The 21,172-nt window shown below is 32.6% G+C and overlaps 1 protein-coding gene, 1 long non-coding RNA gene and 1 other non-coding gene across 3 annotated transcripts; 2 read left to right on the top strand and 1 right to left on the bottom strand.

Annotated features, from left to right (window-relative positions):
• The first annotated feature begins 654 nt into the window (after positions 1–654).
• On the top strand, positions 655–4,076 carry LOC119633039. Its single transcript, XR_005246845.1, has 3 exons — positions 655–798; positions 1,309–1,351; positions 3,883–4,076. It is a non-coding gene; the product is annotated as an uncharacterized LOC119633039 (long non-coding RNA).
• A 124-nt stretch (positions 4,077–4,200) lies between these two features.
• On the top strand, positions 4,201–19,141 carry LOC119644207 (sodium-dependent neutral amino acid transporter B(0)AT3). Its single transcript, XM_038043743.1, has 10 exons — positions 4,201–4,237; positions 8,164–8,240; positions 8,316–8,629; positions 8,701–9,070; positions 9,166–9,400; positions 15,107–15,459; positions 15,517–15,720; positions 15,789–15,946; positions 17,873–18,136; positions 18,224–19,141. Exons 1-10 carry the CDS (start codon positions 4,225–4,227, stop codon positions 18,426–18,428), a joined length of 2,193 nt encoding a protein of 730 aa, XP_037899671.1. The 5' UTR covers positions 4,201–4,224; the 3' UTR covers positions 18,429–19,141.
• Positions 6,973–7,044, bottom strand: Trnae-uuc. Its single transcript has one exon. It is a non-coding gene; the product is annotated as a tRNA-Glu (tRNA).
• Positions 19,142–21,172: the final 2,031 nt, after the last annotated feature.

Raw genomic sequence — 21,172 nt, 5'->3', positions numbered from 1 at the left:
CATACATTGATTATTAAAGTAAACAAATTTGAGAAATTGTTTAAAAATTAAGTGCTTAAAGTACCTAAAGGGCTTTGATAAATTTATTTCAAAAGACTTGCATGCTTAGTAGATTACTATAATAATAATAATAATGTATATTAAAAAGAATATTGTACATTATTGTTCGTTAATAAGTTTGCTATTGAACCAATCTATTGCTAGGGCTAAGTGCAGTGAGTGTACAAAACAAAAAAGGTCAAGTTAAAATGTCAACAATTACTTTTACTGTTAATGTTTTGAAAATTTATTCGCAATCTATCGTTACTCGTTTTTTCATAATTTAAAGAACACTACTTACCTTTCACTTACTTACTTTTATACGTGAAATTGTATGCCATTCATAAATAACATATACTTTCATTTTCCGTGAGCTCCACGCAGTCTTTTGTTCTTTTTTCGCGTTCGCTCTCTTTTATATTTGCTCTCTATATATAATTTTTGTAACTCTCCGCAGGATATTTAGTTTCTGATGTACGTATATCTAAAGATAGAAAATTATCCCACTATACGTTTTAGTACTTACGCATACGTGTATCAAGTTTCTCAAGTTTAGTACTACAAGAGTCACTCTTGACTTTGTGCTATGTGTCAACAGTTTTAACGGTTCGGTGTTAAGGCTAAGAACGCTTTTGGTCGATAATGTAATAAATACATAAAAAATTAATTTAAAAAAGGCAATTATTTAATTGTGTGTCATTTGTGATGACTAAAATTTCGAAAAATGTTTGTGAATGATTTCATACTAGAATAATAATTGTATGTGTGTAAACCAATGAAATATAATCGTAGTTATCGAATATTTGAAAAGGAGAGAAAATTTTCAAAAGAGGACTGTTATGCAAAAGTTCGCAGGACATTTCCACACGTACATATATATATATATATATATATATATATATTTACGTATCCACATAAACATATACATAGCCTCTGTTACTCTCCGCCCGTTTCATCCACAAATACATAAACACATACATACATTTATTCATTCATACATATATACATATATATATATATATATATATATATATATATATATGTTTATACATATAAATATATAGCATATGTTTATATATATATACAGAACATGTATACATATATATATATATATATATATATATATAGCATACGTATATAAAAATAGAGTATAGAATACCTGCACGTATGTACATAGACACATAAATAAGTGTGTGTGCGTGCGTGGGTTTACAATCATCCGCATTGCTCTGTTCCTTAAACATAACCAGGATTAATTTGCTTTTTCAGACCAGATGCTACCTTATTTTGAATGGATGAAAAATTCGTAGTGGTAGGTGTGGGTGTTTTTATACAGCAATTGTAAACATAACATTCTAATCGTTGAAACTCGTATCGTTCTATTCAACAATTTTTTACCTCGCTTACAAATACAAAGTTTAAATATCGTTTCTTTTTATATGATTTCTTTTTGTCCTTTTTTTTTTTTTTTGTCTATTATATATAATCTTTGTTCATAGTTTATAGTGTTTCGATTGTTATGATTATACTATTGTCGTTTTTTTTGGCTGGTTTTTCTTAAAAAAAAAAAAAAAAAAAAAAAAAAAAAATTGCTTAAAAAATAATAAAATATTGAACAAGTATGTGTGCGGTGTCTTCGATAGATCGAAATATCAATAAATTATTTATTACATTTTATATCTGTTTGTATGATTTGATAACTGACATTATTATTATATAAGGTTTCTAAATCTGTATTGCTGTTATTGTTATTATTTATTAGCATACTTTTATGCGCATAACTTATTTACTTTACTTCTACAAGTAAATTAGTTGATGGTATCTCTGCTTTATGAACATTATTTTATATTCCCTACCACTCTTTCTGTTCTTATATATATATATATATATATATATATATATGCGTGTGGTTGTGTGTAGTTAATTAAATACATGTGTGTGAGTGTATGAGTAGTTCCTTTTCGCGTGTTTAGATGAAATCTTGGTTCCAGATTATAACGTGAATATGTTTAGAAAATATTGGGCCCTATAAGAGATATGTTACAAAGTTCAAGGCTTAATGCTTATTATTTTCTAGACGGTTTAATATCACAACTACTCAGATATATATATATTTAAGATAACATATATGAATAATGTAAGCGAAAACCGTAGTTATGCGTAAAATTTCTTTATTACTTACAGTATTGTTATAATGTGTCGGTATAGTGTGTTTTAAGACCACATTTACTTGGTGAGATAATTCTTTACAATTTTCATAATTTAAAAAAAAAAAAAAAAAAAAAAAAGAGTTATTGGTACAAATGATATCGCATCAGCTGAATTTAGATTCGGTAAAAATTAGTATAAAGACAATATGACCAGATTTGAAATTTTTTTTCCCTTTGATAATTTGCAATATTTTCGTCTCGTTAGGGGATTATGGGAATGTAATATATATATAATAAATGCAAGGCAAGGGATTGCTCCTTGGCTATGCTTATTCAATAGTTTTTTTGACTCAATTTTTCAAATTATTTCATTATAATATCGGTAGGCATTCTATCAATCGTTTTCTATTTATACAGAAAAATAATTCCAGAAGTACGGTTGTGATCTTGACGATCCATTCTTTGTTATTCATGTAATCACTGCAAAGCTTCATGTGCACCATCATATTCGGCATTATTTATTTCAATTCATTTATCTCTTGATTAATTTTACAATCATTAAAAAAAGTGAGCTCATATTGTTCTTGTATTTAAAATATCAGCAGCAGTACGCGCAGTACCAGATAAAGTATTTTAATTATTAGCGAGAATAGTTGACATTAGCTAAGTATGTCTGTCTATTGAAATTGCATTTACGGCAGCGATACGTGTCCTATGAATTACAAATAGAATTTGTAGACTTTTCCTTTCTCGCTTACTTCAGAATAAATCCAATCCTAACGAAAACGAAAGTGCATTGCACTTGCACTTTGACTGCTCTTTCTCAGTAAATGGGCTTGACGTTATCTTGACGTTAATTTGTGATTGTCGATGCCGTTAGTAAGTGAAATAATAAAAAAAATTTATTTGCTGGCAAAGATATTCAAATAAGCTATCGCATAAGCGATTAAGCCGGAGTTGCGATTACCAGATTGATGCACGCGAGTTCAAATCTCGCTACGGTAGACCATGCATAAAAGTAGTTTGCAATTGAGTCTTTTTTTTTTTTTTTGTCGGTAAAAACAGCGATTGGGCACACATCCACTAGCCATGCTGCAGCCGCTTCGCATTTATTATCTCTTTCTCTTTCCTAACACTTTCTAACGGTTATCATTTTACTCGTATTGGGGAGGTCCCGTGATTGAAATAAAAAAATTAAAAAAGCATTTATTCAAACGATTTCTGGTAACATTTTACGAAAAGTATTTACTTCAAGGTCCAAGGTCCAAGGATCCAAGGAAAGGATTCGAATTAATTATCATTAAATTTTAAGCAAACATACATTTTTAAACAAATCTCTTTGATTGTTAAATACGATTATGATAATCTTGAGTTATAAGTGTATATAGTTAGTAATCAGTAATCCTATTAGTTCTTACGTATGAATATTTATTGTATAATAATAATTAATATGTATGTGTATGTGTATGTTAAATTTCATTGCTTAGTAAGTTTTATTATCAACTTTCATTATGCTGCATAGCCAGAGTGTATCGCTAACAACTAAGTATGTGTTAATTTATAAAAAATTAATATATATATATATATATGCAATTAATTAGAAAATAAAAAGTATCTTTCACTTTGATTTAATTATATTATAAATTTAATTTTTTTCATTTTTTTTTTTTTTGTACTTTTTTAAAAAAAAAAGAAAACTTTTCAAACTGTGAATATAGAATGCATTGCACAATATCACTGGCTGCACGACCTCTTGTACACATACGGAAGTTAAGCAATAATGATCGCACCGTCTTATCAAAACCACAACATGCACCAGCACAGAAAATTTAATGAATAAGTTGCTCCTGCATATGCATGCATTTCTTGATGAAATATAAATCCAAAATATATATCTATATATAAATAATTGATTACCAAAAAAAAAAAAAAAAAAAAAAAATTAAAAAAAACAAAAAGAAAAAGAAAGGAAAAAAGATAATAATACTTGCATACGTACGCCGCACACATACACACACATTAAAAAGTTGCAAATATGGCCAACACAGGTGAGTGAAGTCATCTCTCTCTCTCTCTCTCTCTCCTTTATAAAAAAAAATAAATTATTTGTTTCATTTTATACTTGAAAAAATGAATTGAAAAACTATTGAAAATGTCTCGTTAGCGTCTTAATCGTTTAGGCATTCGAATGATTCAACACGTTAAGGTTAACCATTTATACAAATTATGAGGCTTTCGACTCATTCTCGGGAACTACGAATGACAAGTGTTTTCTCATTCCACTCGTATGGGTTAAAGTTACATTTTCGTGTCACTATTACGATCATTGATTAGCTGAAGAAGAAGAAGCGTTTGGCAATAGGTATTGAGATAAATTTTGATCCAGATCGTAATTGCTTGAAGCCATCGTGACCGATAAATATAGTAAGGAATAGCCATAGATGCCTTTTAGATGGCTGTGCATGATTATCTCTTATACCAGGAAACAGCGATCTATTATTATCCTTAGGTTCCGGGAGACGCTTAGACGCGTAACAGCGGCTGTCCCACGTTCAGGCGAGAAATAGCTGTACGTGCATTATATCCTTGACAGTTTGATAAGCCAAAATCAAAATAAATCATTCGAAACAAATGCATTAGAAGAAGAACTTTAATCACGATGCTCCTAAGATTATTTACAGTTTCGTCAAAGACTTTACTTTACTTCTACAATTCAGTTTCAAGGTCCAAAAGAAAAAGGAGCTGTACTCGATTATAAGGCTCTTCTAAAGCCTCCTGAAGTCAAAGAAAGCCGAACGCGTTCGAACGTGTATGTGAATATTTTTTTTACTCGATATTTTTATGGAAATAAGGACCATAGAGACAGTGTGCCTAACCAACTTTCTAAACGCTTAACGATAATGGAACAGATCGAACAACTTGGATTATTATTGTTGGTATTAAAATTCATTTAAATAACGTTCACTAAAAAAAACAAATTGAAGGACTCAAGTCGAATGAACATTACCAGCTAAGAGTATCGGCTCTGTTTATACGGATTCTAAATACACAAATTATCGCTAATTAGCGATATATTTATTATACTTCTTCTCAAGCCGTATATTGAGCAATCACTTTAGGGTGTTTATCGTATACGAAATCTATTATAAATATATGCCATATATAAAGACTATATTTAATAAAAACTGATGAAAATATTCCATCGATGCCATATCATAAAAAGAATATTTAGCAAACCAGTGAAGGTTATACTTGTATCTCTGTAGTTGCTAATGGTGGTCGATTAAGGTCTTAACTGTACTGCTTAGTAAAAACACAAATTTTCATTTATAGCACTTGTCTTGTGACGTGTTTGCGATGGGTTTTTTCTTTTTTTGAGAAGCAATTAAGAAAAAATTACGATAACTTCGAATCAGAATTTGCTGCAATTGCGAAAATGAATTTTTCGTAGACACAATACATTGAGTTTTCGAAATCATAAAAAACTTTCCATATCGGTTATTATGTCATTAAGTAATTAATTTGTAATATTTTTGTACGCTACATTAGTTATGATACTGAGATATAAAAAGTTTGTCAGGATGAATACAAAGCCTATTCGCAATAAATCCATCGAATCGGAATCATCTTTTTGATTCGTTTTAATTCTTAATATATTTATATGGAAAATATATACAATTTTTCCTATTTTATTACGAAAATCGATGAAAAATTGTACTGAATTATGGCCGCTCTTGCCTTGCATTAATATTTCTACTTTTTTGGGCTATCGCATAACTGAGGGAAACCGAGACTCGCGACTATCAATTGAGTGGTCGCGGCTTTGAATCTCCGTGCGATAGACTACACTAATCGTATGTATACATTCGTAACCCGCGTTTAACTCTGTACTTGTAAAGCACGGTTTCGGTTTATATACCTATATACATATATATGTTTTTTAACTTATATTATGTCTACGCTTAAATTAGGTTAATCGGTATGTGAAATTTTAGATTAAATAAAGAAGTAAAAAAGTTTCACATAGCACGATTTCGATAGGGCGCTGTACGAATTAATGGCAATACAGGGTGCTACAGCGAATGTTTAATTACCATCGGTTTAACAAAGATACACAGTTGATAGCACAGATAAAATTTCTTAGTTTCTTTTATTTTACAAGTTAGCTTAGAATTAAACCGTCATAATTTTTAAACAAATATATATAAACGGTTGAGTGCCCAACTAACAACTTAAATGTTAACGCCAATCAGCTATGTTAAACGCGCAACTTAACAGACCAGAAGGGTTCAACTCTGTGAATAACATTATCTAACGGACCAAATTAACAAAAGCCGTCGGCAAAACAAAAACTTAACATTATCTAACGGACCAAATGTTTTTGACAAAGATTTGAAAAAATTTTGAATTAAAAAAGGTCGTTATATACAGCATATGTTTAGGCATAAAGAGTTTTTAAAGTTTTTCGTAAAAGCATTCGATTGCTTTTTTCTTTTTCTTTTCCCTTACTACGCTCTCTCTAAAATAACTCTTTGATTTCTTCGAGCTATTAAATTCATTGCTTTACGAATTGCAATCTTGATATAGAAAAAAGAAAAATCATAGTAACGTTGAATTCACTGAAGCTCGTCGCTGAGAAACGAAAATATCGAAAAAGAGATCAATCTTTTTAGTTTTATAAGCGAATTGTCGTAAAAGTTTTATTAAAATAAGCAAAAAGCGAGGTATAGATTTAAAAAAAAAAAAAAAAAAAATGAAAAGAAACCATCTACCCACGACAGAGTTCCCATACCGGGAATCGAACCCGGGCCTTCTGGGTGAAAGCCAGATATCCTAGCCACTAGACCATATGGGATACATAATTGCAATGAAAACATATCATACTAAAGTTATTAACAGTGCAATAAATAGTTTCAATATAAAATTTGCAATTTAAAAATTAATAAAATTAGGCAAAGAGGAAAAGTAATGAAAAAAAATTATAAAAATGCAGAAAAAAATGATATATGCTTACTTACAAAAAAAGTTATTTTTTTAATTAAAAAAAAAAAAAAAAAATTTATTCAAGCATATTTATCTTGTACTAACGCTAATTAGCACGTTCTTCATTCAATTAGAAATAAATCGGAAATGGATTGCAATTCAAATTTTATTGTTAATTGTGTACATTTTAACAATTGTACACGTAATAACCGGATGTAGTAATAATATAATAAACCAGTTCGCACCACTTTCAGGCTAAATAAGCAGCTGGTTGCGATGAATACTTGGGTAGAACTTTTCTCCAAATATTTTCACAGAATCCAAAGTTAGATAATAGATGAAATCATGAAAAAATTGTCGTTATTTTTTCGTAGTTATTCAAATTTCTAGTCTATTATGGACTTGTACGTGGGCAAAGCACAATCATTTCCTAGCCTTGGTTTCTCAATGAATCAAGGAATGTTTGTGCTGAACTTTACCTTCTGATCTTCATATTTATGACTGTGGCGATCTGACAAAAAAAAAAAAAAAAAACAAAGGCACCTATTACAGTAGTTTTCAGTCTTCAGTCAGCGTTAGTAACAGTAATGCGTTACTAACCAATACAGATACTCTCACATTGGTTAAATGGGAATTGGCGTTCAAGCAATTCATACCGCGCGTTATCTAGCATCCATTAGATGATTCGATTACCTACTTTTCGTTTTTCATTTCAAATTTATTCATCAAATGCAATATTAAGAACACTTGCTACTAAATAATCTAAACTTAACTCGAAATCTTTAGAATTCTCGGCATTGTTCTATTCTATCTTTTGGGCCATTCATTAATTATATACGTACACGTTTCTATAAGGGACGGCCTATTACATAGGGGTCCTGTAAGAAGACCTGCAGTTCTATTTGAGTTTTTATGTGATTATTCGTAGACTATCTAGCTTTTGCAACCCTTTTAATGTGATTCAAAGATATTCCATAATTTTTTTTAATAGCTCAATTGTTGCGCAGACAAAGCTCAAGAGATATTGTATTGAAAACTCAAAGAAGTATTGATCAGCATGAGTTGAGAGTAAGTTTATATTTAAATTATGCGGACTTAAGCGCTTGTGCAGTTGTCTTATCTTTCGCTTTGATCTATTTGAAGGAATTGCGCGGCCGTCTCGTGTCAGAGCATAGTACAAGTAGTTCAACGGGAAGTCATCGTCCTGGATCGCATCATCATGGTCTGCATCACACACCGATGTATGGAGCGACTAATCAGGCGTTTATGTCGGACGCCTTCGACGAATCGTCCGAACTGGAAGAAGCGAAAGAAGTGGATACTACTAAGGCAGTGGCCGATCTGGTGGCAGCAATTGAAAGTGCACCACCAGCCGATGACTTAGTCGAGGGCGACAAAGAGGGTGACGAACGTGAGAGTTGGGATAGTAAAATAATGTTTCTGCTCGCTACCATAGGGTAACTATTTAAGCTGAATATCGTATATACACGTAGCTACATCCCATCTTACACTGCATTTATAATTTCAGTTATGCCGTGGGCTTGGGTAACGTTTGGCGTTTTCCCTATTTGGCTCAAAAGAACGGCGGCGGCGCTTTTTTGGTGCCATATTTTATTATGTTGTGCATCCAAGGTATACCTATATTCTACCTGGAATTGGCTATTGGCCAACGTTTACGTAAGGGTGCTATCGGTGTTTGGAGTCAAGTGTCGCCTTATTTGGGTGGCATTGGTATCTCATCGGCCGTTGTCAGTTACATTGTGGCGTTATATTATAATACAATAATTGCCTGGTGCCTCATATATTTATTGCATAGTTTCGAATCTCCACTGCCCTGGGCTGATTGCCCAACGCGTCTTTATGCCAATTATACTTATGATCATGAACCTGAATGTGTGGTAAGCATAAGCACATATATATGTATATATGGATTGATAATTTGTATTTACTTTATCTGTCATATCTGACTATCTATTTACTTATCTTTATTTAGATGGCATCGCCAACGCAATTTTATTGGTATCGCACCACATTGCAATGTTCGGAGAACGTTGATGAACCGGAAACTTTCAATTACCATATGGCTATTGCCCTAATTGTCTCTTGGTTTCTTGTTTATATTTGTATGGTGCAAGGTATTACGTCGAGCGGTAAAATCGTGTACATGACTGCCATCTTTCCCTATGTGGTGCTGATTATATTCTTTTTTCGTGGCATAACATTAAAAGGTTAGTTCACTTCAAACCACAGAAAGAAAGGGAACGCCTACGTTCTATAAAAAGAAAGCATAAGTCGTGTATTCGGTCGTGCAAGAACTTTAAAAAGCTCAAATTTTCTGAAAAATGATGCGCATGTGTAAAGGGCTACAGTTCTCTACTTCATTTCATTCACGTAAAAAATTTCTTATTTCGAAGAACTTTTTATTCAATCAAGTTGCATTGAATTTCTATGCTTAAAAGGAAAGAAAAAATCGGTTCTGCCTTTAGATTAACATTGTTCCTATTAAATTGGATAAAAAAACAATTTTCACTTTCAAAACAAGAGATTCATCAAAAAAATTGCTCCGATTGTTCGAAGTGAGAAAGTATAGGTTAAAACGTTGTAATTGGGCAAGGTGGCCTATTTAACGCCTTTCCCGGCCTTGCCTAACCTAATTCGTCAACTATTTTCATTATAAACAATTAAGAACATTATAGCGAGGCAAGGCCGAGCGTTAAATATCTAACATCACTTTGCCTAATACCGTTATTCACTTTCTTTTGATATATAATAAACCAAAAATTATGCATTATTTCGATGCAAACGCATACCTTCCATGCAAGCCCGCATATTGGAGAATACTCAAAACAACGCGTGACCTGATCCAAATTCAGCAAATTTAATTTATTTCCTAGAAAAATTAAACTTTCTTTCCATATAAGGGCTTTCTTTTTACGATGACCCTTATATATGTTAGGATTTAAAAAACGGATCTATGTGATCCAAATTCCTACCGGTAATTTCTTTGCAAAATTCCCATTAACGATCAATTTTCATCATAAAATATTAAAAATTAAAACTTTTTTTACAAACGATTTACTATTCACGACAATTTTTATCTGGAGCGGAGTACAAGCAATACAAACTTGGTCCACTTAGATTTTATGCCAAATCAATATGACGAAGAAATTTTCATCATAAATCATTACTAATTAGGTCTTTTTGGCGTTTGGTGATATCCAAAAAATAGATCCATGTGGTCCAAATTCGGTGAGTTTGATAGCTTTATTAACTTACTCCTATGAACCAATATACACCATGAAATATTGAAATTTCTATCTCTTTATCGCATAAACATTCGGTTTTCGTAGGAACGGTTATAGGGCAGGCGATTCAAAAAATTGCCCTATCCGAACCAAATTTTTCATATCAAATTAGTTTGCGAAACTACTAAAATGCTGAGAGTTTTGTCGAAAAAATTTTGAAAATTGTTAACTTTTTTGGAAAAATGGACCGTTCCGAACCGTTTTCGATAGCGCTCGTCCTTAGATCAAAGCATGGCAGCGTATTATATATCATCAAAATATCTCCAAAATTGCGGTCTTTGAACAATGAACACAAAAATACATGAACAAAAATCGCAGAGACAAACGGGCGGATAGACGGACAGGCGGGCGGACAAACAAGCTTACACTGATTCAGAAAGTGATTTAAAATCTATCGGTATAGTAAAAGGTTGATCCATCTTATCTTAAGCCCTTCTGGATGTTACGTGTGTCCGCAACAAAATTATAATATACCCTATACCACAAGTGGTGTAGAGTATAAAAAGTAAGGCATCAGTGTAAAAATATGTGTACGGAAAGTAAACAACACATTGATAGATTTTACATGCAAAAGAAGATGGTTAATAACAATTTCTTTTTTATATATCCGTCAAAAAACCGTAGACAACGAAAATAAAACCGATCAAGTCAACGATCATAAATCTAATAACTCAATGAGCGTAACATGGAATATAAATGCTAATGCGCCTATTTAGTTGTCAAATGTGAACGCATTAGCGAATCGATCGGGAACATTTTTGCGCCGACCATGCAAATGGCTCTGACAAATATCTGACTAAGAGTTTTTCGAAACTATATATGCATGATATCAAAATATAGATGTAGATGAAAATATTAAAAATTTGTCGGCGTTGTCTCGAGTTTGTCTTAGTTGTAGTAGCGTAGCGTATATAGGGGACATGTATGCGAACAGATCACACCAATTTCTTTACCTCGTTTTCCTAAACGATCGAGGAATGCTTCTGCGAAATTTCAGTATCCTTTCTTAATTTTTGGCGGCTGTAACGATTTACAAAAAATTCGCATCAAATTAACTGTTTTGCGAAATTTGATACACTCAGGTATCGTGTAACGTATAGAGCTGATTGGATGGGTCTGTCATGTAACTACGTCTACGAAAAATAGGCAGTTATAGAGCAGAAAAGCCCAATTTTTAATATTTTATAATGAAAGTTGGTCTGTAGGAGTAATTTCACAACAAAATTAACTATACCAAGTTTGGGGAGTAAATAAGCTTATCTTTCGGATCCCATCCTATAGGCTCTTACAAGGAAGCAAGGTATAATATTTGGTATTTTATCATGAACATAAATGGGAAATTGTATTAAGCGAAATTATGCGGGGCACTTAGTGATGAACCCATTTTCCGATCCTCTTCTATGCAGGTTCCTAAAGTTTGATAACCAGTTTGATAAGCAAAAAAAAACTCGAACTATATATTGAATAAGTGAAGATATCGGATTATGAGATCGGAGAGTTTTCAAGTTTTATCGGAAAATTTTCACTCTTTCGCGTGCAATTAGCTTGCAATTCCGCGTTTACTTCGTGCTGAGACTTTGAATCACGCTTCCGCAATATACTTCACTATTGATTTTACATTAATAAAAATGCCTTGTATTTCTATATATATGTATATATATATAAGGATATATGTATATAAATATATTTATTCTTTGGTATCTCATTGTTAACAAGATTTTTCATTTATTTAACTTGCACGTAGAGTTTTTAGAAATTTCGTAGTAGAATGTGGGCAAATTACAGAACTCTTCCATGCGATCTTTTATGTCTGTATTCTTAAGATCAATGAAAATTTCATTATCCAAGTTTTCGACTTTCGCATCGCAAAAGATGGCTTCATTTAAGTGTCGCTCGTTGGCGTAACTTTTGAATATGCTTTCACCATAATTTTTACGCACGTCCTTATAAACGTTATGCATTTCTGAGTAAAGGCAATTCTGCTGAACGGGAAACCATGAGTAATATCTCCTGTATTTGCGTCGAGCCTTTGCTATTGTACCGCTAATTGTTCGCTGATGTGTCAGTTGATGATAAAATATTACTTCCATTTCTATTAAGTACACGAGCAAATTATGTTTGTCAACTAAAAAATATGATTATGTAATATTTTGAATGTAAATTTTTTTCCCCCTTTTCTTGTTTGATTGAAGTACACTTCAACGCCTACACATGTATGTTAAATTAAATCATCAATAAAGCAAGCATATGCATTGTCTTACACCACAGATAGTTATGAGCAGAGATTAGCAAATAAAACGGAATTATCTTCATTTTCAATAAATGCGATCAGTTTATTACATCAATATATATGAAGAATTAGTTTTCCAAGTTCAAATAGACAGTAAGGATGTTATTTAAGTGGGCAGCTTCTTCAATCTGTCGATTATTCCAAGGACTGTGACGTGTTGCTTCAGCAAATGCCCGCGATATTTAATCTCGATTATATTGCCAATAGGTGGCATCAAGATTTCGTTCCTAATAAGGGCTTTCGTTAACACTTATTCACATTGATACTTGCATTTTTACACTTTTTTCACTACAACAATAATAATAAAGGCGATTGTCGTCAAGTCATGCCATCGCACATCAGCCTTTGCGGTCGGAAATGAATTTAAAAAACAAAATTTGATAATCTCGTGGGAATAGAGGAAAACTATTAGACTAAAATAAGGCACTTCTAATCGTTGCGATTTGTCTTCTTCAACTTCTTCTTTTTTCTTCTTCCTCTTCTTCTTTATAAAGTAGTGATTAATAATAAAAATTTTTTATTCGATCTGGGGCTAATTTCCGAGAAAAAGTATTAAAATTGGTTTTGCGATTAGGGTTTCGCTTTTGCTGTCATAGTCTTCAGTTTTATACGAATTCCTTTTCCATCAGTGCAATTCTTTTTTTTTTGTCTATTTTAATATCATTTGAAATCCGTAAACACAATCGGACAAGGCCGACTATATAGAAATACTAACATTTTTTGATGCATTCATACGTTCGGCTAGACTCTCAGATGTTAATGAACCCTTAATAGTCTTGGCATTTCCAAAACATGCATGAACGGGAATTGTAACTATTTCACTCTAATAAAGGATTCTCTCTAAGACACCTTCGAATAAGTCTCAGACGAAATACAAGATATACAAAATTTTTTATCAGTGTCATAATATGAGTTCACGCGCATCAACTCATCATGGCCATACGCATCTGGTATCGGAACTGTTCCATTTTATAAATACAAAAACAAAAATTATGTTAAAAAATTCTTCATTTCTTTCGAATGAAATCATTTCAAGGGATAATCGAACACGGCATGAATACCAATAGGTACGATTCTAATAGTTGAAAGTGGATTTTAACAGGGTCGTCGCTTACAAACTTGCAAGGTATATAATCGTAAATTTTCCGAGCGACATGTCATCCTGATTATTGTTCGGATAAAATCCCATCTTAATATTCCTCAGGATCTGAACGCTACAACAAGCCCCGAAAATTGCCAATGTATTCTGCAACTTATTTTAGAACTCAAGCAAATTTCAATCGATTCGAGTCAAGTCCAGCACATTGTCCCCCTTTTTCATGTCTTGTCTAGTAAGGAACATAATTATTAGTTCGATATAAATGTTTAAATCAAGATTTATTAACACTTCAGTACGAAAAAAAAAAAAAAATTCGCGCCTTCCACAAGCGCGAACTGTCATAGACTATGATAAGCCAACGAGGTTTTAGTCCCTGCCGAGCAACGAATGACAAAGTTAAAGAACTTTGAATAAGAAACGATATTTTATCTATCATTATTATTCGGAATCATGCGCTTTCTCATAACTCAAGGCCGGCCTATATGTACTTAAAATATATCTATTGATGATAGTTAAATTAGAACGAGACTGGAAGACGACTTGGAAGTGAAAGCAATTTCTGCGATAAATGTACATTTGTTTCCAAGCTGATGTTAGTAGACGCGAATCCTTATCGTTTCGGTCATAATGCGAAATATCAAAAATTTGAGAATTAAAATATACATGTATATAATATATTATTTTATTATTAAATAAATATTTGTTATCAAAAATTAATAAATTATAACAAATTGAATAACTGAATCCCGTTCGAATCGTTACTTGCTATCGATTGTCAGTATTTGTTTGCGCACATGCGGTCAAATAATAGAAAAGAGGCAAACGACCGAATTCATTTCGGTATGGCCGCAACGCATCGTATTTGTTGTAGAGAGCGTGTTTCATAAGTTTAGCGTTTATATCGGAATAGATGCGTGTATTGAGACGTCGACTATGAGCGTATTCCTTGAATAGCTCCTCGCCATATTTCTTATACTCTTCTTTGTAGACACGTTCCATTTCGGAGAAAATTGCTTTTTGCGCGCCGGGAAACCATGCATAGTTTTTCTGCCATGTTCGTCGGCTTTTCGGCAAAATTGAGTTCTCCGCTGTTTGCTTATTTAGGCGAAGAACGTACGTACTTCCCATTTTAAATGAGTTCCAAGCATCAATAAATTTATTTTACTAGAATTTTGTAAATCAATTTCTAACGTATTGAAAAAAAAAAAAAAAAAATGTATTTTTGACTTTTATTTCATAGGCGCAGCTGATGGGGTCGCACATTTATTTACACCTCGTTGGGAAACATTACTCGACCCAGTAGTTTGGCTGGAGGCTGGTACACAAATTTTCTTTTCATTGGGCTTGGCTTTCGGCGGTTTAATAGCATTCAGCTCCTACAATCCGGCTAATAATAATTGTTATCGTGATGCGATACTTGTTTCGTTTACCAACTGCGGAACATCGATGTTTGCCGGTGTGGTCGTCTTCTCAGTTATCGGTTTTAAAGCGACAGCCACCTATGAACGTTGCATCGCCGAACGCGATCATTTGATAAAGCAAAATGCAACCAACAATTTACCGTTATGCAATTTGGAAAAAGAATTAGCCAATGTCTGTGGTAGCTATTAATGTCCGATGTTCTAATCTTTATTGAAATTTAATTTTCAGAGCGCTTCGGGTACCGGCCTGGCCTTCATTATCTTCACCGAGGCTATTAATCAGTTTCCTGGCGCCCAATTATGGGCCGTCTTATTCTTTCTAATGCTATTCACTTTGGGCATTGACTCACAGTTTGGCACTTTAGAAGGTGTAGTTACCTCCCTTGTGGATATGAAATTATTTCCGAATTTACCTAAAGAATGGATTGTTGGAGTAAGTTATGCTGTTCATCATTTTTTCTTACAAAAATATTCATTAAAATTTCCTCGCCATTCTGCAAGGGTTTATGTCTCACTTGCTGCATGATATCTATGTGCTTTGCGAACGGTGCCGGTAGTTACATATTTCAGTTGATGGATAGTTTTGCTGGCAATTTTCCATTATTGGTTATCGCCTTGTGTGAATGTATAAGCATTAGCTATATTTACGGTATTAGAAGGTAAGCATAAAAAATGTTTTCATTTTATAGCGAATCGGAAATCGAAATCCACCAGATGCTGACCCAAAATCGAATTCCTGCTAAGCAGTAGGTATTAGTTAATCTAAACATGAACGAATGAAACAAATGCAAGTCGGACAACGTTAACTAGTAACTAACTTACACAACCATACTTTTCAAGGGAATCCCTTTAAATATAAAAACATTCGATGGGAGCTGGTTCCAAATGTGGACTAACTTGGTCCAAATTTCCACCAGTTTTCACTATCAAATTTAAAAATTTCAAAAATGTTTAAACATTGACTTCTCGTAGAAATTGATATAGGGTAGGGAGTTAGAAAAACTCACCCATCGTATCCAAATCTTTTGCATGAATGATAGATAATATATAATTACTCAGCGATTTATGTCGAGAAATTTCGGAAATTTTTTTTCGTCTAATGACTATCTCAAAGTAAGACGTTATATATGGACAATGATCGCAAAAATGGTCTCGCCCAAATCAACTTTCAGGGGCGTTCGGTCTCAGGTTGAAACCTATCAGTCTATCAAATTTTGGGAAAATATTGCAAAAATTGCGACTTTGCGAAGTTGAAAGCAAAATTACGTGAACGGACATCGGGAAAGACGGATGATAGAAAAAACTGGCACACAGATAAGCTTACCTCGTTTCAGAGAATAATTTTAATTCGACCGCTGTACTAAAAAATGGGTATACCTTAAATCCTCTCGGCCATTACACACATTCGTATAAACTTGAAATTTACGGTATTTTAGGCATATATATATGGGTATTCGGCAGTGGTGGAATTTTTCAAATTCATCATCTGCATATAAAAGGAAAGTTGGAAAGAAAAGAAAACAAATTGAACAATTTTTGCACTTTTATACCAGTTCCATGAGATCATCTACAGAATCTACGTGAATACTGTTCTGATTGTATCTATTCGTATAACGGGCCAACTATCCTTATTTTGATTGCTTTCGAAGACGCAGACACTTTCATGTATTATGGCATTGCCGTCGTATATATTCGTTTCAAACACCAACTTGCGTACAAGAATTTCTAATGCCTTTGACAGATTTAAAAACGATATCTTCATTTTTGCGATTGTACGAATGCTTATCACAGCCAAATAGGCAAACATAGATATACAAGTCTTAGACCATGTATGGTAAGTTCTTGCATCATGTATGTATATAGGAGTATTTGAGGTATACTCAACTTTTACTATATATGTGTCGGTCCAGAGTCATTTTACCCTACCCCACTTACGATATGGACTATATTAACTTTATGCCGATATATGTATATTTATATAACGCCAAGGCATATCGAATCAAGTCTACCTGTCCATTCTTGTACTTTTGGCCGAAGGATGAACGATATTGAAAATGAATTGGAGCGGGCTACTTTTCCGAACATTGCCCGTAGAACGTCAAATTTTGAAAAAATCCTTACATCAAAAAAATGTGTGGCCTATAATAGTTGCGGACAGAAATGCTATTCTAGCCTACTAAGTGAATGTGGGAAATTTAAATGAGATAGGACGAGGACTATTCGATGAATCATGGTTTCTTGAAAGAATAAGAGACTTTATCGAGTAACAATGTGCAGTTTTTAGCTTTATTTGATGAAAGTTGATATAAAATAATGATTTAACAGACAAATTTACTGTGACATGCTCGGACTACATACATCTGTTTGAAGAGTAAGCATTTAGGTACAATTTTTTTAAAATATTTTATGACGAAGATATATGAAGGAGTTGATTAAGCGGAGCGTTATGGGGGGGGGGGGGGTCTGTAATAGTCAGTCTTGCTTTATAATCATAAAGTTGTCATTTGTTTGCCATAAGAATTATTCCATGTGTGTCAAAGGATACGATCTAAATCATATAAAATTTCTTTGTTGCTTTGTTGTAGATTTTCGGATGATATTGAAATGATGACTGGCTCTCGCCCAGGTGTATATTGGATGTTTTGCTGGAAGTATTTATCACCATGCGCTATGTTTACCATTTTGACTGCATCATTTTATCAGCTGATGACCGAGGGCAGTAGTTACCCAGCATGGATCGCCTCGAAAGGCATGACCGAAAAAATGGAATGGCCTCACTGGTGTATTGTCATTGCATTCATTTTGATATTCTCATCTATATTATGGATACCAATTGTCGCAATATTCAGGTAGGTCTAGCAAGAGTTCTCTTCAATTAATCAAAAATATTTATTTATTTATTTATTTTTTTTTTCGTCTCTTGTCTCTTGTTTTAGACTTTTCGGTATAAAAATTATCGAAGATTCTGATGCCGCGTGGTTTCCGGAAGCCGAATTAAAAGAAGTGCATGGAATTGTACCGCACGAGCCAACCGAACTAGAGCGTACATTATTTTGCTTCAACATGGACGGCACGGAGGGTATGTGTTGTCCTACATACGGCCTGCCCGAAAAATCCTTACAAGAGGAGGATGATGAATAAATTTCAATATAAGTTTATTTTGTTTTCTTTTTAATTCGTAAAATTATAATTAAGATTAAATGTATTTAAGATAATATATTTATTTAAACATACCATTATAACATGCCTACCTGTCTATCTACCGATTTACCTATTTACCCGAATACAATTAAATTACTTGAAAAAGAGAATTTGTAAATATAATTTAGAATTAAGAGAATATTTTTCGTGTTTTCAGTAACACATATAATAATAACAATTAAGGTTAATTTTTAACGACAACATTTACAAATAGGGCGTAATCGATATTTTTTTAAAAATTATTTTATTTTTATTTTTTTTGTTTTATTTTATTTTATGGGTTAGTTTTTATCGAGATTTTTTTATCCAATTACCCGGTTTCCGAAAATAAATAAAACTGTTGTCTTGATCACATGTGATAATTATAGGCAACAATATAACAATGGGGGCAAGTGCTCTATAAATTTTCCAACGCTGCAACGATCTCTTAGATAGATAAGAATAATGTAAAAAAAAAAGATGCTTGTGGGCGTAACAGCATTCCATAAGACCCTAGATATGTAACTATTCAGATATAAATACAAGTCAATCACAGAGAAATCAATCTCTTTAAGAATCTGCATACTTCTCATGCAGATTAATGCAATTTTTTTCCTTTTATTTTTCTCATTCGCCAACTTGCACCAGCTATAGCTAGGTGGCACAAAGCCGCTTAATGGTTTTCAAGAATCATTGTTTTTTTTTTTTTTTTTTGTATTTAATAACTTCTTGGACTTATTTTTATTCTAGTAATTTTTCTTTCATTCAAAGATGTTGTAAAACAAACGACTCCCTTAAGGCAATTACAGAGATTTTCTCCCATAATGAATTGATTCTTGTTTAAGCTCATAATTTACCGCCTTCTTGATATATCGTAATTTTTTACTTTCGCAACTTCTTGCGTCTATGGAAGTTCACTAAGAGTTGCAGAGATCAAATTTCTCATTATTAACCGTTTGAGTACCAAGCAGCGCGATCGCGCTGTTTAGATTTCATGTCGAGAAATACCAAGCGGCGCCATAATGCTTATTTAATTTTATGTATTTAAATTGTTTGTTAATAAATATTTCAAGTTTGTTTCACAAAAATTATAGAAAAAAACAACACCAAAATACAAATTTTTATTTTGTAATATATTATTGCACTACTATAGTACTATTGTAATTGTACTACGCTCGACTTCGACAATACGTAACGTACCGACAGATGTCGACAATGCTCGAAATGTGCTGGGTTTTCTCGACATAAAATCTAAACAGCGCGATCGCGCTGCCTGGGGCTCTTCGACAGTGTTTTTTCAAAACCGTCTGGTACGCAAACGATTAAGAAATGCAATGCGATAACAAAAGACTTTAAACGCTTTAGAAAAGTTGTTGAAAGCAATGTATATAGAATAAGGAATCAGTACGCGTCCCTTTTCTTCGGTTTTCGAAAATTCTGTTATATTTTCGAGGAAATATGACTTAATTTATAATAGATAGATAATAATGAGCATAAGTAATTCTTTGTATTCATTTTATTATCTCTTTTTTGGAAAATTTAAAAAAATTACGCCCTTTTTTTTATTTTATGATTAAATTAAATGCAAGCGAGCGACTTACGTAAAAAAGTAAAGAGAGAGTTAGCCACCGAAATATATTTTATTAAATGTTATAATACATATATATTATTTTAAGATCATTTAGAAAATTTAAGTAACTCACAAGACGAGAAAGGTGCGTTTGCTCCGAACCGGATAAATTTTGAATGCTGCCGAGCTCTGTAAATGAAATTTCTACCCAACTGGGTAACTTAAGTTTGTACGAAGACTGACGATACACTTATTATATCAATTGATTCAGAATTATTTTCGTAATCGATTAAAGCCCATTAAATGCTTGTGTTAAGATTTTTGCTTTTGAACTTGACAATATTGAATAATGTTTTGGAGAATAATTTGGTTTGAACAATTTTTACGGCCATTGCTCATCTAATAGCGTATATGGAGAAAGTTCGCAATTTTTAAAATTTTTTGACAAAAATAACGGAATTATCGTGTTGAGTAGGAGCAAAAATTGGCCAATCCTATGTTTTAGCTGTATCTAAATATACAAGTTAAGGGCTGTAAATTTTTAGCTTATTACTTACTGAACCTAGACTACAAGAACTACATGGTTTCCAATAACACTAGAATTGTAGATCCAGTTACATGAATAAAACATGTATTTATACATACCCTAATGCAAACAAGCGTACTAGCATATATTCAAAATTTGGTGGAAAGCGTACCTAGTAAGAAATCTGCATAGCAACATATATATATTTCAGTTAAATAAGATTAAACAGATCAGCAAGGTGATATAGGGTAAATAAGCAATTTATCTTGGCGACTTAAGAAGCGAAAGATCCGATCAATGCATATATTATTAAATTGAAAAGTAAAAATTTACGTATCACCACACAGCAGTGAGATCAATCCCTCAAGTATTCTAAAGTATTTCATAATGTAAAATCATAAATTTAAGATATCCTTCGATAATAATTGTGAAATATTTAGAAGTAATTCTTTCTCGTGTATTAAACATGGGAAACGTATTATAATACATTCAGAGCGGTTGATAGTGGTTCAATATTTTATTTTCAGTTTTAATATTCGAAGCGTTTATTTTGCAGATCATTAATGAAAGTAATCGAAATCAGACAAATTCTCTGATTAATGCAATAAT

This window comes from Glossina fuscipes, unplaced genomic scaffold, assembly GCF_014805625.2.
Source record: "Glossina fuscipes isolate IAEA_lab_2018 unplaced genomic scaffold, Yale_Gfus_2 0, whole genome shotgun sequence".
Lineage (NCBI taxonomy): Eukaryota > Metazoa > Arthropoda > Insecta > Diptera > Glossinidae > Glossina > Glossina fuscipes.
Note: the sequence above shows the minus strand (reverse complement) of the source record. Positions and strands in the feature narration are given on the sequence as shown.